The 25,535-nt window shown below is 33.7% G+C and overlaps 1 protein-coding gene across 1 annotated transcript in view; it reads right to left on the minus strand.

Annotated features, from left to right (window-relative positions):
• slc4a10b (solute carrier family 4 member 10b) overlaps positions 1–25,535 on the minus strand; it is a 67,493-nt gene that overhangs the window by 24,074 nt on the left and 17,884 nt on the right. Inside the window, exons 3-7 of the mRNA XM_052566028.1 lie at positions 24,172–24,253; positions 17,207–17,350; positions 16,107–16,245; positions 11,636–11,796; positions 9,713–9,901 (exon numbers count right to left, since the gene is read on the minus strand). Of these exons, the coding sequence (XP_052421988.1) occupies positions 9,713–9,901; positions 11,636–11,796; positions 16,107–16,245; positions 17,207–17,350; positions 24,172–24,253 (715 nt within the window). The remainder of the gene's footprint in view (positions 1–9,712; positions 9,902–11,635; positions 11,797–16,106; positions 16,246–17,206; positions 17,351–24,171; positions 24,254–25,535) is intronic.

Below are 25,535 nucleotides of genomic sequence, written 5' to 3' on the forward strand. Positions count from 1 at the left end.
TTCTATGTTTTGCTACGGGAACTAGGATTTACACAAGCTCCAGTCTGGACCCAGAACAACTGAGAAGAGATGATGCTGACCCTCAGAGGACCTCAGATGATGCTAACCCTGAATCAACAAACAGAACTAACAATTATTGCTACATGTGTGACTACATCATATAACAATTATTAATCAATAATATTAATAATGTTCATCATCTTGCTGACTACCTCTTGTAATATTTTTTTCTAAAATTCCTGTCAAACGTGCACAAACTGACAGTCACCACCATAAGCTACTACTAAATATTGTAGAAACATTATTTTCTGTAAAGTTGCTTTGTAACGATTCGTATTGTAAAAAGCCCTATACAAATAAACTTGAATTGAACTGAATTGAATCGACAGGTAAAAAAAAAAAGCCTCAAGTCCAAATATTCTTTTATCACCAATTAACTGTTTGACAAACACTTCCTGCTTCGATGTCCAGATCTGAATAAAAAAAATTCTCAAACATGCTCCGAAGTGCCGATCTGAATCAACCGAGTGGCGAAGAGGCTCCGAAGTGCCGATCTGAATCAACCGAGTCGCGAACAGGCTCCGAAGTGCCGATCTGAATCAACCGAGTCGCGAACAGGCTCCGAAGTGCCGATCTGAATCAACCGAGTCGCGAACAGGCTCCGAAGTGCCGATCTGAATCAACCGAGTCGCGAACATGCTCCGAAGTCCCCATCTGAATCAACCGAGTCGCGAACAGGCTCCGAAGTCCCCATCTGAATCAACCGAGTCGCGAACATGCTCCGAAGTCCCGATCTAAATCAACCGAGTCGCGAACAGTCTCCGAAGTGCCGATCTGAATCAACCGAGTCGCGAACATGCTCCGAAGTCCCGATCTGAATCAACCGAGTCGCGAAGATGCTCCGAAGTCCCGATCTGAATCAACCGAGTCACGAACATGCTCCGAAGTCCCGATCTGAATCAACCGAGTCGCGAACAGGCTCCGAAGTCCCGATCTGAATCAACCGAGTCCCGAAAATGCTCCGAAGTGCCGATCTGAATCAACGGAGTCGCGAAAAGGCTCCGAAGTGCCGATCTGAAAACTTCGACCAAAGAATGTAAAAATGACTCTATTTCTCTAATAACTCTAATAACTCTACAACTCTATGAAAGACTCAGATCACGTATCTAAAAATAAATCTCTATAGTAAAAGAGAAATAATAAGAGGAGTGAAGTTTCCTACCATTCCGCTGTGTTTGGTCCTCACGCGCGTCTGACGCTCCACAGCGCATCTCCGCCCATCACACGCGCGTTTACAGCGCTAAATTAATCATCTTTGCTAATTATTATACATTTACTTCATTGTCAGCTTCATGTACTTCATTTATTATTGTTCAATGAACTGTTTGAAACAAAAAAAAGGTTTCAGTAATAATTCTAAATTATCAAAATCAATTATATAAAATAATGGTTTCTTTTTTAATATCCTTTAAAATATAATCTATTTCTGTGATGTGCAGCTGTATTTTCAGCATCATTCCTCCAGTCTTCAGTGTCAGATGATCTTTAGAAATCATGAAAATATGATGATTTATTATTAGAACTATTAATAGTTGTGCTATCAAATATTATTTTGGAATCTGCTATACTTTTTTCAGGATTCTTCGATATATAATTTAATTTAATTTTTATTATTAGAATTATCAGCAGTTTTGCTGCTAAATATTATTTTGGAACCTGTGATACTTTTTTCAGGATTCTTTGATGAAGAAAAAGTTAAAATTAAATAAATAAACTTGAGTAAAAGTACAGATACGCATAGTAAAATATTACTCCAGTAAGAGAAAAAGTACTCCTTTTTCAATTTTAATCAAGTGAAAGTACAAAAGTACTAAAAAATTTTATGTACTTAAGTAAAAATATATATATAGGTGGTTGAATACAAATATTTGTACATTATTTATAAAAATTACCTCAAGTTAGCACCAGCAAGCTTGTTAGCTAGACATTTAGCATCAGCTACAATATTTACTTATTTTCAGTACGGTTATGAATAAACATTCGTGTCTGTCTAACGTTACTCGTCTAGTTAATCCAAACAATATAACGTTACTGTTGATATAAAAACAGACGTCATGGTAGCATTTTAATAAAACTGTTAATATTACGGCAGCGGGGAATTTGGACATGCATGAGTTATTTTATTTAATCTGTGTTAGTTTAAGGTTATTTTATTTTATTTATTAACCTAAAACACAGAGACGCTGATTGATGTGTCTGCATCGTTTGCAGTGGAGCATTTCAGTGGGCTTAAACAGATCACAGCGGATTTAGTTCCCAAAATACTGACAATTTTGACCTAAATATGATTTTCAGTTACAATAATTAATCCTAAATTTCGACATTAATAACTTAGGGGAGAGCGGGGTCGAAAGTAACGTGGGACGAAAGTAACGAAGTGATTTTCTCCGAGCCTATTACTACATTTGCATGCCAAGCTATGACAGCTTGTTCAACACGCAACCCTTCAAAGAGCTGAGAAATATCACGTGATTTCGTCATCATTTCCCGCAGTTAGGTCCATAAAACTGTTTTCGACAACAAAAAGTAAATTATTGAAGTGGTAATTTTTTTTAATTAGTTGTGTTGTTTTTCTTGTTTCATGTGTCACAGTAATGATCAATCTACAGGTTATTTAGTGCTTTAACACATCCTAAAGTTTGCATTATCAAAGTTTTTTAGTATAGAAGTAAATCAGGTTTAAATGCCGAAAGTAACAGTTGTTACTTTTGTCCCGCTACAGTGGCAAGAAGTATTTATTTTGTTCCGGTACATGCTATTCTGTAAATTTATGTGTCTTGCATCGTTAATTAAAAAGTTAATGTCATATTATACCAAAAGAATATGTCTGAGTGAGGATCCGAAAGACAAACAGAGGTATGGTTTTATCCAGATGTTTATGAGAGGTCGTTTCTGGACATAGAGGAACATCTGGGCAGCTCCTACCTCACACTTACCTTAGTTATGTTTAGGTTTTAGCCATATCTAGCCTTTACACCTCCACTTATGAATTTGCAGTGTTTCCAGATGTTTTATTGCACATTTTCAATTTATGCATAAAAACAACTGGATGGAAACATGAATAGGCCTACTGTTACATTATGTTTAGAATTTATATTATGCTAATATAATTTAATTATTATATTGTTAATTCTAATGAAATTTTTTTATAAAAATACACTGAAAAAACAAATCAAGTTTGTACAGTCGGGTTTTGAGACATTTAATGAAACTTAAATTTAAAATAAAAATCTAAAAATGTAATTAAAATTTTTTTGCAAAACTAAAGGTCAAAATATGTTTGCAGTTACATATTAACAAGGCCATAGTCAGGTTTACTTAATAAAAATAAGAGTAACAGAAAAAAAATCTAGCTTATATTGTTGTGTTACTTTTGACCCACCTGTGTGTTACTTTCGTCCCAACCGATGGGGTCGAAAGTAACAATGTGCAACTTATGTTCAAAGTGAAATTATACTGAAGTCTTTCTACATTTCTACAAAATACCACCTGGTATTGTTAGACCACACTTATGAGTTACTGACCACAGCAAAAATAAATCTCTGTCTACAACGTTATCTTTTAAAATTATGTTTTTCTGAAAAATGGTACTTTCGCCCCTGCTCCCCTACTTTTAGCAACACCAGACGCACGCGTGCTCACAAGATCTGCCGGTTCTTACTTCTGGAGACTCGCACTAAACGGTTCATTTGAATCAGTGAGTGGTCGACTCCAGAACAGCTGCAATCGGATCGTTCGCATTTGTAAACGAATCGTTTGGTGCAATTCGCGATCCGATTTAAAAGTATATTTTGAAAAGACTCAGTTTGTTCATGATGAATCAGACACCGCTTCTGCGTGTCGGAGCAAGTGATATATTATAGGGAGTAACGATATGTTTTATGAAATGTAGTGAAGTTAAAAGTACGATCTTATGCTTTGGAACGTAGTGAAGTAAAAGTAAAAGTTACTCAAAATAAAACTACTCCAGTAAAGTACAGATAATTGAAAAATGTACTTAAGTACAGTAACGAAGTAAAGCTACTCCGTTACTGTCCACAACTGGTCTATGTCTCGTAACTTTGAATGCTCCTCTGGTTTCAGTTGTGTTTTTGTTTATTTTGGTGACGTATAAATAAAGTCTTCCCATCTGCCTGCACTTGAGTCTTTGCCTCTTGCGATCTGTGACACTACGTCCTTAATAACAATGGATGAAAAGTTTAGAGCCCTACTGATGATTAAGTCTAGAGTGTGTCCACCTTTGTGTGTGGGTCCATGTACATGCTGAATCTAACAGAGTGTGTTAAAAATGTAAAAGATTGGATGACAAATAGTTTTCTCCAATTAAATTCGGATAAGACGGAGATATTAATTATTGGACCAAAAAACACTACACAGAATCTTGTAGATTACAATTTGCAACTAGACGGATGTATTGCTACTTCCTCTACAGTCAGAAATCTGGGTGTCATATTAGACAGCAATTTGTCTTTTGAAAATCATATTTCCAATGTTACAAAAACTGCATTCTTCCATCTTAGAAACATTGCCAAGCTACGAAACATGTTATCCGTTTCTGATGCAGAAAAGCTAGTTCCTGGATTCATGACCTCTAGACTGGACTATTGTAATGCACTTCTAGGTGGTTGTCCTGCTTCTTCAATAAAAAAGCTACAGGTAGACCAAAATGCAGCAGTTAGAGTCCTTACCAGGTCAAGAAAATATGATCATATTACCCCAATTTTACAGTCTCTGCACTGGCTACCTATTAAGTTCCTATAAGGCCCTAAATGGTTTAGCTCCTAAGTACCTAACTAGCCTTCTACCACACTACAACCCATCACGCACCCTAAGGTCACAAAACGCTGGACTTTTGGTAGTTCTTAGGATAGCAAAGTCCACTAAAGGAGGTAGAGCTTTTTCACATTTGGCTCCCAAACTCTGGAATAGCCTTCCTGATAATGTTCGGGGTTCAGACACACTCTCTCTGTTTAAATCTAGATTAAAAACGCATCTCTTTCGCCAAGCATTCGAATATCTCTTAAATTGTGAGTGTAGTTGCATCTGATCAAATGAGCATTTTTATTCATTCGCTTGGGTTAAACTAATTTTAGTTTGTTGGATCAGCATCTATGCTAATGATGTCTCTATTTTGTTCGTGTTTTGACTAGGATTTACACAAGCTCCAGTCTGGACCCAGAACACCTGAGAAGAGATGATGCTGACCCTCAGAGGACCTCAGATGATGCTAACCCTGAATCAACAAACATAACTAACAATTATTGCTACATGTGTGACTGCATCATATAACAATTATTAATTAATAATATTAATAATGTTCATCGTCTTGCTGACTACCTCTTGTATTAATTTTTTCTAAAAATCCTGTCAAACTTGCACAAACTGACAGTCACCACCATAAGCTACTACTAAGTATTGCAGAAACATTATTTTCTGTAAAGTTGCTATGTAACGATTCGTATTGTAAAATGCGCTATACAAATAAACTTGAATTGAATTGAATTGAATCGACAGGTAAAAAAAAAAGCCTCAAGTCCAAATATTCATTTATCAACAATTAACTGTTTGACAAACACTTCCTGCTTCGATGTCCAGATCTGAATTAAAAAAATTCTCAAACATGCTCCGAAGTCCCGTTCTGAATCAACCTAGTCGCGAACAGGCTCCGAAGTGCCAATCTGAATCAACCGAGTCGCGAACATGCTCCGAAGTGCCGATCTGAATCAACCGAGTCGCGAACAGGCTCCGAAGTGCCGATCTGAATCACCTAGTCGCGAACAGGCTCCGAAGTGCCGATCTGAATCAACCGAGTCGCGAACAGGCTCCGAAGTCCCGATCTGAATCAACCGAGTCGCGAACAGGCTCCGAAGTGCCGATCTGAATCAACCGAGTCGCGAACATGCTCCGAAGTCCCGATCTGAATCAACCGAGTCGCGAACAGGCTCCGAAGTGCCGATCTGAATTCACCGAGTCGCGAACATGCTCTGAAGTCCCGATCTGAATCAACCAAGTCGCGAACATGCTCCGAAGTCCCGATCTGAATCAACCGAGTCGCGAACATGCTCCGAAGTCCCGATCTGAATCAACCGAGTCGCGAACATGCTCCGAAGTGCCGATCTGAATCAACCGAGTCGCGAACATGCTCCGAAGTGCCGATCTGAATCAACCGAGTCCCGAACATGCTCCGAAGTGCCGATCTGAATCAAAGGAGTCGCGAAAAGGCTCCGAAGTGCCGATCTGAATCAACCGAGTCCCGAACATGCTCCGAAGTGCCGATCTGAATCAAAGGAGTCGCGAAAAGGCTCCGAAGTGCCGATCTGAAAACTTCGACCAAAGAATGTAAAAAAATAACTCTATTTCTCTAATAACTCTAATAACTCTACAACTCTATGAAAGACTCAGATCACGTTTCTAAAAATAAATCGCTATAGTAAAAGAGAAATAATAAGAGGAGTGAAGTTTCCATTCTGCTGTGTTTGGTCCTCACGTGTCTGACGCTCCGCGGCGCGTCTCCGCCCCTCACACGCGCCTTTACAGCGCTAAATTAATCATCTTTGCTAATTATTATACATTTATTTCATTGTCAGCTTCATGTACTTCATTTATTGTTGTTCAATGAACTGTTTGAAACAAAAAAAGGTTTCAGTAATAATTCTAAATTATCAAAATCAATGATATAAAATAATGGTTTCTATTTTAATATCCTTTAAAATATAATCTATTTCTGTGATGTGCAGCTGTATTTTCAGCATCATTCCTCCAGTCTTCAGTGTAATATGATCTTTAGAAATCATGAAAATATGATGACTTATTATTAGAACTATTAATAGTGGTGCTATCAAGTATTATTTTGGAATCTGCCATACTTTTTTCAGGATTCTTCGTTGTATAATTTAATTTAATTTGTATTATTAGAATTGTCAACAGTTTTGCTGCTAAATATTATTTTCGAATCTGTGATACTTTTTTCATGATTCTTTGATGAAGAAAAAGTTAAAATTAAATAAATAAACTTGAGTAAAAGTACAGATAGGTATAATAAAACATTACTCCAGTAAGAGTAAAAGTACTCCTTTTTAAATTTTACTCAAGTGAAAGTACAAAAGTACTAAATTTTGTATGTACTTAAGTAAAAATATATATATATAGGTGGTTGAATAAAAATATTTGGACATTATTTATAAAAATTACCTCAAGTTAGCACCAGCAAGCTTGTTAGCTAGACATTTAGCATCAGCTACAATATTTACTTATTTTCAGTACGGTTATGAATAAACATTCATGTCTGTCTAACGTTACTCCTCTAGTTAATCCAAACAATATAACGTTACTGTTGATAAACAATATAAAAACAGACGTCATGGTAGCATTTTAATAAAACTGTTAGCTAATATTATGGCAGTGGGGAATTTGGACATGCATGAGTTATTTTATTTAATCTGTGTTAGTTTAAGGTTATTTTATTTTATTTTTTAACCGGATCATTCTCATTCGTAAACAAATCGTTTGGTGCGATTCGCGATCCGATTAAAGTTTATTTTGAAAAGACTCAGTTCGTTCATGATGAATCAGACACAGCTTCTGCGTGTCGGAGCACGTGATATATTATAGGGAGTAACGATATGTTTTATGAAATGTAGTGAAGTTAAAAGTACGATCTTATGCTTTGGAACGTAGTGAAGTAAAAGTAAAAGTTACTCAAAATAAAACTACTCCAGTAAAGTAGCCTACAGATACTTGAAAAATGTACTTAAGTACAGTAACGAAGTAAAGCTACTCCGTTACTGTCCACCACTGCATATTTTGTTTCTATAAACTACACATAAATTCATAGTTTTATATTTTCTTATGATTTTAAATGTCTAATTCACAAAAAAGGTACCAGCGATTATAACATTTGGATGTTCATATGTATTTGTCTCTGCAATGACATGAATGAAAACTTAAAGGAAAGCGTATCATCAGTGATTATTATTTTGGTGCCGTTTATGTGCACTCATCTAATAACTATGATCATTCTGACATTATCTGAATCCAGTATCTTATCAATATCTCCCTCCCAAAAAAATAAAATAAATAAATAATTACAGATTCAATACATTCAGAGAGTTCATTTTAATGAACTGGTTCAGCAAAATGATTCATTTGAATCATCACATAGTTCCTAGAACTTCTTGTATATCATTGTATGCTTATAAAGTATGTATTTTAACATAAGAATGTCACTAACTCCCTAAAATTTATCCTTGTTTTTGTGTCACAAATATGTTCATTTAATCATAATTTTCATTATATAATTATAATAAAATATATTACTTCTTAAGATTGATTTTTACATTTGTAAAAGTTGTAAATACTGGAGTACATTCAACAAGAAAACACTATTTCATGTTTATCATGTCTTACTTGCTTAATTGTGAAATTCTCCAGCAATTTCTGAGAGAAAACTAATTCTACATCATATTTATTCCAGTGTACTGTAAATTATGTGTGGCTTGTTGCTTCGGCAAAACTTCACAATCATCTTTAAAGGAACAAGCAACTAAAGGAATCCAGCCATGGCTAATGAAGAGGTTTTTAGCTTTACAACTTTTGCTAGTTGTTATTAATATAATCTCGGAGAACCATGCATTCTCAGAGCCTGTCTCAACATTTTAGACTACATGAATTTACTACGTGCATCCTATCCACTGAGATAACCACCTTCACACATTATGTTTTAGGAAGCGCTAGAGCAGAAGGGAAAGTCTCTCAAGGTAAACGTTGCCTGGATCCGGATCCAAGCCGTCGTCTCTGTCCAGGCTGAAGGAGGCAGTGGGGTTCTGGTTTGGGTGGGTGGATGTGGAGGATGGAGGAGGGAGAGGTGAGGTGAGGGACGCACTGGACGAGCAGCACAGAGGCCAACATGGAGAACAGGATGAGACCTGCCCATCACTCCCATCACAAACAACTGATCGCCACAGAGGACACTTAAAGAGATGAGATGAAGTGCCTGTCACACACACACACACACACACATATAGAGAGCAGACAAGACACTGAAACTCTGAGATGTGTGAGTTGATTTTTGGAAGTGACAGATCTGCAACATCATACAAAATCAGTCAGATGGATATGAACTGGACAATTTCAAAGTCTCAGAAGTGACAACCGCATTAAATAAGTAAACAGCCTAAATTATTGTTCCATTTACAACTCGTCTTTTTTTTTACAATTTGCAATCAATAAATAAATATTTTTAAAACAAATATTTATAAATATAAATATATGATTACATTTAAATACTTTTTTTTTTAAATGGTTAAGTTTTATGCTCATCAAGGCTACATTTATATGATCAAGAATACTTAAAAATCTTTTATATTGTGACATATTGTTACAATCTAAAAGTATGTTTTCTATTTTAATATACTGTAAGGTGTAATTTATTGCTGTGATCAAAGCTGGATTTTCAGCATCATTACTCCAGTCACATGATCATTCAATAATGTTTATTGATCATTATAAATGTTATAAATGTTTTTATTGTCACTTTTGATCAATTTAATGCATCCTTGCTCATAATAATACACTTTTAACCTATAATAGTATATAGTATTGATGCTATTTGCATATTGCATAATCAGACCTGCAACCTCCTTTATTTGAATACCGTTCTTGTCCATGCAGTTTGTCTCAGACTGTCTCTTGCCGATGTCGGCGAAAGAGCGGACGATGGGAATCCGATTGGCCAGTTTCTTCTGGTTCTGATGATGGTGCTGCTTCAGAAGAGCTTCTTTGACCTTCTTCCTGACATCCTCTTCAAGATGCCCAGCCACTTCCTGCTGGTCCAGCACCATTTCTGAGAAATCCAACATAAAGCATCACAAATGATCAGCAGCAGAAGAAAAAATGCTTTATTATCACAAGCCTAAAACACACACACCTTATTTTTAAAAAAAATGTTGATACAAAATATTTTTAAAATTAAAATACTTAAACTTTTATGGATATAATCAATATAAATATCACACTTGTAACATCACCATGGCATATTAACAAGTTGGCTATAATCTGATGTCATTTAGATGATCTTTTTACATTAATTGTAATTTTATACTAAAACGTGAATAGTGGCACAGATGTGCAGCAGAATAGATCCGCCAAATGCTATATTCTTCTTCATATGTGCCACCAAAGTGTTAATTATTCACTTCGAACCTGAATAATAAATAGAATGATAAATTCTTAACACAGCATATGTCTGGCCAGTGCTTGATACAGAGCTGGTGTAATCTTTAAATGGTTAATCTGTGCTAAATGTTTGGCAAGAACCTCATCTGTGTCTATTTTACAGATGTTCCTTGAACTCTGCATCAAGAAACTGACATTGATGTTGATGACGAGCGATGGAGCATCTGCTCAGAGATCAGGAAGATGCAGAACAGCTTTGAGTAATGCAAAACTCACACGCATAAGAGAGTGAGGTGCATACACTGTATAATTCATGACTGAAGAACATTTACACAGTGCAGTCACCTCTGGAGGCTTGTTCTATTGCATTGAAATGACAGAAAAAATACAGTTTGTATACAAACAGAATGATGAATTCTTCAACACACTTTGACCTTTTGTGACAACATGCCCCGATATTGTCCAGGTTACACACACACACACACACACACATATATATATATTCTCCTCTGTATCAAAGTGAAAATGCAATGCTCTCTCATGCTTAACTCATGAAATACTGAACACTAGAACCTTGTACATATGTGCTAATTACCTGAGTTTTAAACATTGCAGGTCTGTACACATGGCTCGAGCTCTCTTACACAAATCCCACAGAGATTAAAGTGTAAAACTCAGTTAAAGGTGCTCCTCAGTGGCATATGAGCACTGACACATCCTATTAGAACGTGCTAATTTGACAACGGAAGCTCATTTGACCAGAAATAGCAAACGTCTTATGAGAACAGGAAAGAATGAAAGGGTACATCTCATTTAAAACACGCTCAGGTCACAGTTCGCCCATGCAATCAAAACAGGAAAAACAACAAATTATATTTACAGAAAGAATATTAAGTCTATTTCTATGACCATTCTTTTGTTATTTGCATTTTTTAATGATTTTGCAATCACATTTTCCAAAAACTCTCATTATCCATATTGCATGTTTTATTTTTACATTTTCTAGAATGAATCATTCTCAATAGAGATTCTCATTTGTCCACTGCAGTTTTTACTGTTTTACAGTAAAAGATGCTATAATACAATGATTTCATTTTTTAAAAGTTAAATTAGTGTAAAGACAGTTCAGCAAATACTACAATGGTGTTGAAACGGTTTACACATTTTTAATTCACATTACAGTACTAAACTTTTTGCATTAATGAGAATTACTTGGGGATCTGCAATTCTCATTAAAATTATGTCTCAATGCAAACATTAAGCAAACCATTTCCTTTTTTTAAAATAGATTTTTCGGTTAAATGTGACCTAGAAATGACAGATTTCACCCAAAAGCCCAGTGTGTTTGTATTGAAATCAGTTTTACGATGATATGTTGCACTTCTTTAATATAAAACCCGACCTGCGATCTCCTCCAGAGAGCTGGCTCTCATGTCCAGCATGACGGTGCCGTTGATGATGCAGCTCCGCAGCTCAAAGAGACTGTGTAGAGAGAGCGTCGCAACGTACGGTTTACTCCAGCGCTCCCCTCCGTCCTCCACGTCCTCTTCAAACTTCAGCCACCTGGACAAAGAGACACAGGAGTAGTTCACTCAAAATATAAACATTTGCTGTAATCCTCAGGCCATTTAAGATGTAGATGAGTTTGTTTCTTCATCAGAACAGATTTGGAGAAATGTAGCATTCCATCACTGTTCACCAATGGATGCTCTGCAGTGAATGGGTGCCGTCAGAATGAGAGTCCAAACATCTGATAAAAACATCATAATAATCCACAAGTAATCCACACCACTCCAGTCCATCAGTTAATGTCTTGTGAAGTGAAAAGCTGTATGTTTGTAAGAAACACATCCATCATTAAGACATTTTTAACCTTTAAGCAAACCTTTCCTTCAGGACAAAATATGAGTTCATAGTTCCATCTCCACCCACATATTGGTTTAGAGCTGTTTGTTCAGAGTGGTGTGGATTACTTGTGGATTATTGTGATGTTTTTTATCAGCTGTTTGGACTCTCATTCTGGTGGCACCCATTCACTGCAGAGCATCCACTGATGAGACACTGATGCAATGATACATTTCTCTAAATCTGATGAAGAAACAAATTCATCTAGGTCTTGGATGGCCTGAATGTGAATGAATTGTCAGCAATTTTTTTTATTTGAAAACAACCATAAATGCCACCAGAATACCAATGTCTGTCGAAAATAAGAGCTGCAAGATAAATTTCAGAAATAACTGCACAACTTTCGTATGAAGTCCTTGTACAAATCCAGAAGAACCATAGTGCATTAGATGTACAATTCAGACTTTATTTCATGTGCCAAATATATCATATTTGTCCTTTTTTCGGAGCTTGACAGCACTATGAACTGTCATGAACATTACGCAGATGAATAAGTAATAACATAAATAAATATAATTCCTTATAACTTCTACTGAATAAGAAAATGGGAATTTGTGTTACCTCATTTGAATTTTATATATAAAGTAGTACAGTCTAAATGTTGTCTTTTCTTACTGAAGAAAAAATGAAAGAAAATCTCATGCTCAGTGGGCTTGCATTTAGATGTGATGCCATATGACAATGCAGAAACCATTATCATTATAATCGCATTATTTAGCCTTTCTGTTTGATCACACGCACACAAATATTATATAACAAAGCTTCTTTATATAACCTCAGCTCTCTTGGAATAATGCTGCTCAACAGATTTAATGCATTAAACATCACTCATGCTCAAACACATGAGAGCAGCCAGGAGTCAGTCTCTGAAAAACACTGAGCATTAACGCGTGATGTCAAAATATTGATTCATTATTTGTGCGCTAATAACAAATAAAGATTGCTGAGATGAAGAAAAGCAGATATCTTTTAAAAATAGATTAAAGCTTATGTGTCAAGTGCTTTCAAATGTAATTTGTGCCTTTATTATGAATCTGAAATAAACCATGCTGTGTTCTAAACAAGCGGAAATATCTTTCTTTTTCTTTTTTACAGATTTGCATGCATTGACCTATAGGTACATTTCCATATTTTGTGATGTCATTTCCTGTTCTTGGGGTTTCTTTTCACATGCATTGGTCATATGACAAAATATGTAAATTGCCTCGTGTGTGTTGTTTTTATTTTAAATTGATAGCAAAATTCTGGAAGACATAGTGCAGCAACTAAAATCGTCAACCTGTTGTCTTGACACACTTCCCACATCTTTTTTCAAAAGTGTGCTTGACTGCTTAAAAGCAGATCTCTTAGAAGTGGTGAATGCCTCACTTCTTTCTGGGACATTTCCAAACTCCCTAAAAACTGCAGTTGTTAAGCCCCTCCTGAAAAAGAGCTGGTATTGCTAGATCTCAGTGCTGCGTTTGAAACTGTCGATCATAACATACTACTAGAGAGACAGGAAAACTGGGTCGGGCTTTCTGGGATGGTACTTAAATGGTTCAGATCATACTTAGAAGGGAGAGGCTATTATGTGAGTCTAGGAGAGCATAAGTCTAAGTGGACGTCCATGACATGCGGAGTCCCACAAGGCTCAATTCTTGCACCGCTCTTGTTTAGCCTGTATATGCTTCCACTAAGTCAAATAATGAGAAAGAACCAAATTGCCTACCACAGCTATACTGATGATACCCAGATTTACTTAGCCTTATTAGCCTCATCTCCAAATGACTACAGCCCCATTGACTCCCTCTGCCAATACACTGATGAAATTAATAGTTGGATGTGCCAGAATTATCTTCAGTTAAATAAGGAAAAAACTGGAGTCATTGCATTTGGAAACAAAGATGAAGTGTTCAAGGTGAATGCATACCTTGACTCTAGGGGTCAAACAACTAAAAATCAAGTCAGGAATCTTGGTGTGATTCTGGAGACAGACCTTAGTTTCAGTAGTCATGTCAAAGCAGTAACTAAATCAGCATACTATCATTTAAAAAACATTGCAAGAATTAGATGTTTTGTTTCCAGTCAAGACTTGGAGAAACTTGTCCATGCCTTTATCACCAGCAGTGTGGACTATTGTAATGGGCTCCTCACTGGCCTTCCCAAAAAGACCATTAGACAGCTGCATCTCATCCAGAACACTGCTGCCAGGATTCTGACTAGAACCAGAAAATCTGAGCATATCACACCAGTCCTCAGGTCCTTACACTGGCTTCCAGTTACATTTAGGATTGATTTTAAAGTACTTTTACTCGTATATAAGTCACTAAATGACCTAGGACCGAAATATATTGCAGATATGTTCACTGAATATAAACCTAACAGAGCACTCACATCACTAGGATCGAGTCAGTTAGAAATACCAAGGGTCCACACAAAACAAGGGGAGTCCGCCTTTAGTTACTGTGCCGCCCGCAGTTGGAATCAGCTTCCAGAAGAGATCAGATGTGCTAAAACACTAGTAACATTTAAATCTAGACTCAAAACCCATCTGTTTAGCTGTGCATTTATTGAATGAGCACTGTGCAATGTCCAAACAGATTGCACTATATTTTCACTGTTTTATTTTTATTTTATTTTTTTTAATCATTTTTCTAACTGTTTTTAAATGTTTTAATCATTTTAAAAGTTTTAAAATTGCTTGTTTTATTCTTGTTATTTTTTTTTCTTCATGATTATTTTACTTTCTTGTATGTAAAGCACTTTGAATTACCATTGTGTACGAAATGTGCTATATAAATAAACTTGCCTTTCCTTGCCTTTATTACACTTCCCCAGTATAAAAGTACTGGGGAAGTCGTGGCCTAATGGTTAGAGGGTTGGACTCCCAATCGAAGGGTTGTGGGTTCTAGTCTCAGGCCGGCAGGAATTGTGGGTGGGGGGAGTGCATGTACAGTTCTCTCTCCACCTTCAATACCACGACTTAGGTGCCCTTGAGCAAGGCATCGAATCCCCAACTGCTCCCCGGGCGCCGCAGCATAAATGGCTGCCCACTGCTCTGGGTGTGTGCTCACAGTGTGTGTGTGTGTGTGTGTTCACTGCTCTGTGTGTGTGCATTTCAGATGGGTTAAATGCAGAGCACAAATTCTGAGTATGGGTCACCATACTTGGCTGAATGTCACTTCACTTTCTTAGTTGTTGTTGTTGTTGTTGTTGTTGTAATAGGGTTTTTTCATTTTAATTTTTATCTAGATTTTAGTTTGTGTTAATAATATGTTACAAATTTTTGTCATTTGTCATTTATTTGTTTTATTATTTTTATTTCTATTATACCATAGTTTTTGTTTGTTTTAATTTGACTTTTTTTGAAATCCTATCTTTTTTATTGTCAAATCAAATAACATAAAAAAAATAAATAAATAAAAATACTTTGGAAAATAATTATTTGGATATGTATTAGGATCATATTCTATGCAATGTTTACAGAAAATCACTTTTTACTATATGATTATTAGTTTTTATATTATTTATGTGCCATATTTACAAACACAAACACACATTTCTATATTTGTCATTTTTGTTTTCATTTTAGCTTAAGTTTTAGTAATATTTTAGTAAAGTTTTTATTATTATTATATTTGCCTATATGTTTATTTTTTATTTCATTTTAATTCCTAATTCAACTTTTTTATGACAGAAGATCTTTAACTGTCAAATCAAATAACCCCTCGAAAAAAAAGTTATATATAGAAATATTTAAATGAATTAATAAATAAATATACACTCATATTCTGTTCACTTTTTACTAGATGATTGCACAACTTTTTTTAGAAACATCTGATAAAATCAGGATGAAAGATTATGTTTTTATTTTCTTTAAAAAATCTGTATTTTATCTTATTAGACATTATTATATGTCCCATAAGTGCATACTGAATGACTGAATCCAGACAGATGAAGTCACATGACCGAGTCACATGGGTCAGTACCTGGCGGTCTCTCTCCACTCAGCATCCTCTCCGTCACGCAGGCAGATCTCATCCAGCTCGGTGAAGAGGTCATGCGGTATGTGCTCTTCATCCTCATCCTCAGTGCCCAGCAGAAACTGAACCCTCTGGGAGGGAGTATCTGTCACACAGCATTTCAGTGACTTCAATAAACCACCAAGATCAGTTCAAAAGCTCACATGGATAAAACAGGCAGCTAAAAGCTTCAGAGACCCCAAAACTGTTCTGTGTTCAACACACGTTTTGTGGATAATAATAATAAAGCATAGAAAAGAAGCAGCTGCTCTCTAGCAGGACTGAGTCATCATGATGAGCTGCTAAAAGAGCAACACACTGCCAAGAGCTAGAGAGAGAGGGAGACAGAGAGAGAGAGAGGGAGAGAGAGAGAGAGAGAGAGAGAGAGAGAGGGAGAGAGAGAGACAGAGAGAGAGAGAGGGAGAGAGAGAGAGAGAGCTTCAAAGAAACATAATACAACAGGACAGACCATCAAAGGGAAACAGAAATGATGAAAGGATATCAGAAGGAAAAGAGGAAGACAGCAAATAAACTGAAAAAAGGAAGGACAGAAAAGAAAGATACCTAAAAAAAAAGGTTCTTACTCAGTGTTTTTGTTTTTGCAAAACATCAAAATATTTTTAATTCAAGATAAATTTGCTTGCGATAAAAAGGACATGCATATTTAAATAAATTAATTACATTTATTTACATTTATTCAAAATATAATTTGCTTACCACACTGGCAAATCTTTTTCAATTTATTTTATTTCTGGGGTTTTTTATTTTATTTTATTTTTTATTTTTGCATAAATTTGATTAATTCTTTTTTATTTCTTTTTTTACATTTTAAATCATTTTGTGTCTCATATAAATGTACCTTTACTTAACCCTGTAAAAACATGTTAATAGAACAGTTTATTAAACCTTTTACTTGCTAAAAATGTATAAAATATCAATAAGATGACAGAAGTACAGTAGATTGTGTATGAAAGTTTTTTTTATCAGTTTTGTTCTGGGCTTTTATAGGGTTAAGAAGGAGAAAAACACTGAGTAAGACAGTCACTGAAGGAAGGATGGATGGCTACTGTATGAAGGCGATTCGTGTCCGTCTTCGACGCCCGAGTCTCTCTCCCTGCTCCTCTTTCTGTGTCGGTGTCCATGATGCCGATGACGGCGACGGGTTCTTCTGCCCAGAGGAACATGAACCCCGATATACAGAGTCCTGTGACCTGTCCGTCAAACACAAACACAAGCACTCAGAGACGGTGGGAAAACATAGAAAATGATTTCTGAGGTCACTTGCTAATCACCATTTTTTCAATGAAAGAAAACAGCACAGATCTCAACATAACTTTCCCTGAAGTTAAACCCCATACACACTGTAAAAACAGTGCAATCTATAAAAACTAAATATTTTAATAAGACATCCTTTTAAAAATGCTGGTAACAAATACTGGGCAAAATCATTTCCATATATTTTTAGAGCAATGTTTTCCAGCAGTGAATTAATTGCTTTGATCAAAAACACCACATTAAGTTTTTATTTTAATTTATTTATTTATTTATTATGTTTTATTTAGTTTGTTTATTTATAATTTAATACATTTGTGTTTTTTCTTTTTTTCTCTTGGGGTGGGGAAAATATTTTGTCATGATTCCCCTTGTATCTGCATCTGATTGTTTTTCTAAAAGTTCAATAAACAGGAAAAAAAAGAAACATTATTTTACTTTTATTTATATACTGTATTATTTATACTATAATTTATAGTATTTAAAATATAATTCCTGTATTATTTCTTTTGTAGTATTCTATTTATTTTAGTATTATAGTATTCTATTTTTATAGTATTTATAGTTTTTGCTTTTTATTTTTTATATCAGATTTCATTTAAATTTTAGTTTAGGATTTAGTAATACATTGTGTTTTTGTCATTTTTATTACTTTTTTATTACTCCTATTTTTTTATTATTATTTGATTTAGTTTTATTTAGTTATTTTAAATTATATAGTTTTTTAAATTATTTTAAGAAAATAATCAAATTTTCATCTAATATTCATATTTTATTTTAGCTTTATTTCAATAAGTGTTATTTCAGTAACAGTTACATACTATTATGTGTTCTGTTTTTCTATTAAAGCATTAGCTTTTATTTTCTATTTTAGTTCAAGTTTAAGTTTAAGTATGTTATGTACTTTCATCATTTTTTTTTTTTTGTTTTTTGTTTTTAATGTTTCTGTTTTCTATTTTATTTAATAATAATAATAATAAAGAAAGTTTTTTCAGACAATTTTTAAGTAATATTTTCCACCATTGAATCAAAAAAATATATACATTAATAATCAACATTTATAATTAACTGTGTTCATTCCTGGATGGGTTTTCTTTTTAATGACTCTGAGTTGCAATGCATGATGGGATTGTATTTTCCATAAATGCAGTGCTGCTTTAGTTTTCAGTCTTAAGAAAGCTGCATAATTATGCTGTGACTCATTTGGAATAATTTTCCTTCATAATTATGAATTATAAAGCACAATTATAAAATAATTACACAGTGCCTACTTTTTGAAACAGATGCTGCCTTAAACATATGAAACCTGCTGTCTAGGTTTTGAAGTGGATAATTGACTCGAAACACTTTGGTGTACTATTTTTTGGTTCAATAATTACATTTGCTAAACATATTTAACCCATACAGTTATTCATCTTTTTAACAAGGCTTAAATAACAGACATCACTCAGTTTAATTTACGTGCTGGGAAAACATAGCATATATTTATAATATATTATTATATATCATCTGTCTGAAAACATAACACAGCTACACACCTTTAATATACAGTAATTAAATGTTTACAATATGGTCAAAAACAGTGTTATTTTCAGATTCCATATTAATGTTAAGTTTGTTATGTGCTTAAGAAATGTAATTCAGTTTCATTATTTTATTATTATTTGCCTAGATTCGTATTTGTTTAATTTATGTCAGTTTTACTTTTATTTAATTTAGTTTTAGGAAACCTTTCAAATTGGTGTTTCATCTAATTATGTTATGTGCTTTTGAAATTCATATTAGTTTTTAATCCTTCTAAATTTATTTATTTGGGCTTTACATTATCGAACAACAGTGTTATTTAAGTATTATTTATATACTTTTATAATATTTATACTATTATTTATATCATTTTAATTTTAGTTAAAAGTTTTTTGTAATATTATGTTATGTGCTTTTGCCATTTTTATTAGTTGCTTCTTTTTTTACATTTAAATTTGATTTAATTTGTTTGTCTACATTTAAATTAGACTTACTGAAGATGTAGCTTTTTATACATTTATATACTATTTCAGTAAACAAAAATGATTTTTATTAGTTTAGTTTTCGTTAAACACCATATCAGACTTGATGGTGAGCTCCTAACCATGCAGATCACTATAGCAACTGCCTAGCAACGCTTTAGCAGTGAATTAGCAAGTAGTGGGAAAATTGCCACTTTTTCTCACATTTTCTTCTTTATGCACAAAACATCCTCCATGCAAAAACATGTTTTTTTTTTGTTTTTGTGTTAGTTTTTTTTAGCTTTTACCATTTTGTAATATTATTATATTATATTATATACTATAAATTATATTTATATTAATTTGCTTTGAAAGTGGGCTCATTATTACATGGAATTGTGGGTAATATCCTCACAACACCAGCCTGTGCACTCAGTGAAACAATGTTTGAACAGTGAATCTATGGAGTCAATTTAACACCGTATATATATATATATATATATATATATATATATATATATATATATATATATATATATATATATATATATATATATATATACGCAAAACAATTAACGTTTTGCAAAAGAAAATAAAGTTTTGCAAACAAAAATTCAAGTATTGCGAAAAATACATTTGCTTTTTGCAAACAAAAATTAAGAATTGCAAAACATAAATGAAACAGCACGAAAGCAATGATTTTGCAATAAATATTTTCCATGGTCATATCTATTAATTTATTTGCAACGCTGCTTTTATTTTGCGTGTCAGTCTAGTTTGAGCTTGCAATACCATTTTTCCTTTGCACTTCACTTTTGTGCACGTCACTCTTTGTGGCACTGTTTTGACGTGGGAGCAGAGTCAAGGGACGGGGCGTGTACAACATGACTCCCTGGAAGTGACGTCATCGGCCCGAGACGCAGCTCACTGATCCAGGTCCTGTCATGATGAGAAGAGACTTTCGAGTTGTTTATTTCAATTCAGTAGCATCCCAAACTGACTCAAATGATTCGCAAACCCACTACGAACTCCCGAACTGACTCAAGTGATTCGCGAACCTGCTACGAACTCCCAAACTGACTCAAGTGATTCGCGATTCCGCTACGAACTCCCGAACTGATTCAAATGATTTTCGATTCCGCTCTGAACTCTCGAATTGATTCAAATGATCCGCGAAGCCGCTCCGAACTCCCGAACTGATTCAAATAATTTGCGATCCCCAAACTGACTCAAATGATTCGCGAACCCGTTACGAACTCCTGAACTGATTCAAATGATTCGCGAACCCGTTTTGAACTCCCGAACTGACTCAAATGTTTCGCGAACCCGCTTTGAACTCCCGAACTGATTCAAATGATTCGCGAACCCGCTTTGAACTCCCGAACTGACTCAAATGATTCGCGAACCCGCTTTGAACTCCCGAACCGATTCAAATGATTTGCGATCCCGCTCCGAACTCCCGAACTGACTCAAATGAACGCTTCTGTGCGCTGGCTAAACTTACACTTGCAGTTAACCAAATGAAACAATACACATTTTAATGCTATAAAACTGTGCACATAGAGAGAAATAGCCTAAACAGCAGATGTTTATGTTAACAACTTCTTTAATTTGAGAAAATGCTGCTAATACACATATACATTTGTTAATAAATTAAATAAAACAAAAACATGAATGTTTAAATGCTACCGAATAAAAATAAACGATCCACTCCAAAGTCTCTGCTCATCATGACAGGACCTGGATCAGTGAGCTGCGTCTCGGGCCGATGACGTCACTTCCAGGGAGTCATGTTGTACACGCCCTGTCCCTTGACTCCGCCCCCACGTCAAAGCAGTGCCACAAAGAGAGATGTGCAGAAAAGTGAAGCACAAAGGAAAAATGGTATCTCAAGCTCAAACTAGACTGACACTCAAAATAAAATCAGCATTGCAAATAAATTAATAGATATGACCATGGAAAATATTTATTGCAAAATCATTGCTTTCGCGCTGTTTCATTTATGTTTTGCAATTCTTAATTTTTGTTTGCAAAAAGCAAATGTATTTTCCTCAATACTTTAATTTTCGTTATATAATTTTTGCAAAACGTAAATTTTTTGCGTATATATATATATATATATATATATATATATATATATATATATATATATATATATATATATATATATATATATATATATATATATATACGGTGTTAAATTGACTCCATGTGAATCTGCCTGCTGCTGTCACACATCATGAAGACTGAAATCTGGAAAGCTGCTTTCACATTTGCATTTGCATCCTGTCAACACACTATAATGCTGAGTGATGAACTAGTGATGTTTTCTTGACCAAACATAGTATATTCATAACCCTCATGAAATCAACATTGTGGCTTTTAGTTAATGTCTGTTAGATATAAAGTCAAATAAATACACATTTAAAAAGTGAAAAATTTACATTCTGTTGACTTTTTCCAAATAATCAAATTAAATATATTAAAATATTAACTAAAATATTATCTAACATAATTATTATACAATTAATGCCTATATTAGGCCCCTGCAACAATTAATATTCACAATTAAAATAAACATTCTCTTTACTTTTAAAAGTATTTTCATGATTAATATTAATATTATAAAATAATATATAATATTATTAGCATGTTACTCCAAATGCACATTCTTTTACTTAAATAAATATTATATTATTACAAAAAAATACTATAATATTGATATTAAAGTGCATCCCCTTAACAATTAGTTAAAATTAATATTACAGAAATTCTATTTACCTTAAAATATGTAAATGATTAATAAAATAAAATGATATAAAATAAAATATTCTATATTATTAAAATACTTTTACTATTTTTTTTACACCCATGTAAAAGTCATTAGATTAATATAATGAATAACTATATTATAACATTAATTATATTATTGATATCAAAGTGAACAAAATAACATTTAAAATGTAAATTATATTTGCTTACAAAAACATAATTATTATTAAAATTAAAATATTATATAAAATATTTATTAGTAATAGTAATTATTAGTAGTATGCTACACACCTGTGACAATTATTATAGATAAATTCTAAATATTTAAAATGTACATAAAAAAAAATATTATCATTATTAAAAATATTATACAATGTTAGTAGTAAGTTACACACCTGTAACATACATTTATTTATTCTTTATTCATTTATTTTTTAATTACGATCTGACAAAATGTAAAAACCGAGCTCACTTTGGATAAAACACCTGACAATTACATACAAACATATCATCCTGCTTCAATAGAAAATATATGAACGCAAAAAAAAAGAAGCCTACACTCATCAAGACATGAGGTCTTCAAGTTCATCAGCTAAAATTAGAGATGCATGTTCACAATTAATGCAAATAAAGCAGGCACAAACATAAACAGAAGAGCGTGTGATTATTTATGACGTGTGTAGGACATGGAGCCTCTATTTAGACACTAAAAGACTTGATGACCCATTTATTATTTTAATTTGGATACTGTAATTATTCTCTGCCTCTTTCTCACCAACAAACACAGTAGGATGTAAAAATAGGGGCTGACGTCATCCTTGCTTCCAGTAGCTGCTCTTTTCCCCCGTGAAATGCTCTCAAATACTAGCTCTCCGTCCTCCCACAGTCTTTTCTATTCATGACATCTCAGAGGCAGATAAACACACACACCCACAGACTTTCCTCTCCAACTAACATGAAGCTGCTCTGAAACAGCTGGTTATTATTGTGTGTGAGAGGCTGAGCAGTACATCTGTACATGACTGATGAAGCATCACAGCTGATCATTTAATACACTGGAAGCTGTTTAACTGATGCTAGACTTCAGCAACGGGACAATGAAAGAATCGGTTAGAAAATCCTGCCTTCTGAGGATTTACCCTTTATGTGTGGATTTATTAAAAGACCTTTACCTTCTTTCATCTTCTTTGTTTGCTTATTTCACACCATGCCAAGACAAACTGGTAGTTTTAATATTAATTGCAATTAATATGTATATTTATATCAATGTTAATATTAAAGTTAATTCAATTGAGGAATTTTTATCAATATTGTCTGGTTATATGCGTGTACAGTATATGCAGATTAAATATATTGGACATTTTTCGTCCACTCTCTTGATCTGCCACATTTGATATATTTTTTCCTCTAAAGTTGCTCTGTGTACAGTAAAAATGATTTTTCTTAAGTAAAAAAAAAAAAAAAAAAAAATGAATAATACTAATATTTTGTGCTGTTTTCTATGTAAACATATTTTAAAATGTGATTCACTCCTGTGATGCACAGCTGTATTTTCAGCATCATTACTACAGTCTTCAGAGTCACATGATCTTCAGAAATCATTCTAATAAGATGATTTACTGCTCAAGAAACATTCTATTCATCAAAAAGAATCATGAAAAAAAAAAAAAATATATATATATATATATATATATATATATATATATATATATATATATATATATATATATATATATATATAATATATATATATAATCCATAAGTGATTGATGAATAGAATGTTCAAAATAACATTATGAACTTCATCAGTTCCTCCCAGGAATTCCTTTAAATTCTTCTAAAAAACTTTAGAATGTTAATGCCTTAGAATTTGGGGCAAATAAATTAATACTTGCAAGACAAATAAAATTAACAGCAAAAAACTAAATCGCACGTATGATATTTTATAGATTTAAAATATCTCCAAAAACATGATTTTGATTAAATTCTTAGTATGTATTTACCTTCTAGCTCCTCCTTCTCCAGTCCAGCTTTAAGCATGGAGCGAGTCCCTCCTCTGTCCACCACGGCCTCCTCATCGTTCCTCTGTGTGGAGAGAGAGAGAGAGAGAGAGAGAGAGAGAGATGTCAGTGTGAAGGTCTGTCTCAGAGTGACAGGTGCAATGGATGAGTGTCACTGACAGATGCATTTGTCCCGGACTGTCATACAGACACACTCAGACCACACACATGATGTCTTAAAGTCTTAAAACTATTAACACAATTTCAAAATATTAATAAAAACTATAATATCTCAATGATGTTAAAATAACACTGGCAGTATGTGATTATTATTAATACTAAATTACTAAAACTAATAAAGAGACAAAAATCACATTTAAAATGTGCATTCTATTTACTACTAAAATTATTTAAATTATTGTTTTTATATTATTAGTTGAAAAAATTTGATGAGACAATCTAATAATTTAAGGGTGATTATGGGTAGTTGCTAGGACATTGTCATATAGTGTGCTGAGCTCCATACAGGTTTGAAATAAAAAGTGAGTATCTAATGATAAACAAAGAAATATGATTCCCATTCATATGCATTGCTTGAGGACACTGCTGCATTTTCATCCAGGCCCTGGATGTTTTATTTTCTATTAGGAAATGAAAAAGTAATCCAATTACAATCCAGTTACCATGGTATTAATGCAGCCAATAGCAGCAGCCCCTCCATGAAATCAAACCGACTCATGTTCTTCAACAAAGGCGATGTTTTCTTGTGAGTTTCATATTGAAAGCTTCACCAAATGTGACAGCGTAACTTCACCTTCTCTTTAAAATCAAATAACAAAAAGTCAGTGCTAGACAGGTATCGGGACAACATGAGCACCTTAACATGAACAGCATTTATTTAAAAAAAATATTCTAACATCATGAATATCTTTAGAGTCACTTCTGGTCAATTTAATGAATCCTTGCTGAATAAAAATACTAATTTCTTTCTTTTCTTTTTTTTTACTAACCCCAGAATGTTGAAATGACGATACATTTTGCTTTGAATGCAAACAATCGCATACATATCAAACTGCTTTTCCTCAAGTTAATCAATCAATGTTGGTTTGATTGTTAACAGTATAAGAGTTTCAATGTGATTATTTAATGCAGGTTTTAAATGTAGCAAACTTCAAATCATTCACTCATGGTATCATATATTTCATGCAGAAATACAACTAGATTACAATTACTCATCGCTCAGCTTCAGCACAAAACAAATTAGTGTCATAATGAGCTCTTGAGGGAATCTTTAATTAGTGCAAAAGAATATCTGCAAGTCTAATAAACAAGGTTAAAGCAGTTTCTAGTCAAGATTCTCTTCATGT

The sequence above is a fragment of the Carassius gibelio genome, chromosome B9 (genome assembly GCF_023724105.1).
Source record: "Carassius gibelio isolate Cgi1373 ecotype wild population from Czech Republic chromosome B9, carGib1.2-hapl.c, whole genome shotgun sequence".
NCBI classification, from domain to species: Eukaryota; Metazoa; Chordata; class Actinopteri; order Cypriniformes; family Cyprinidae; genus Carassius; species Carassius gibelio.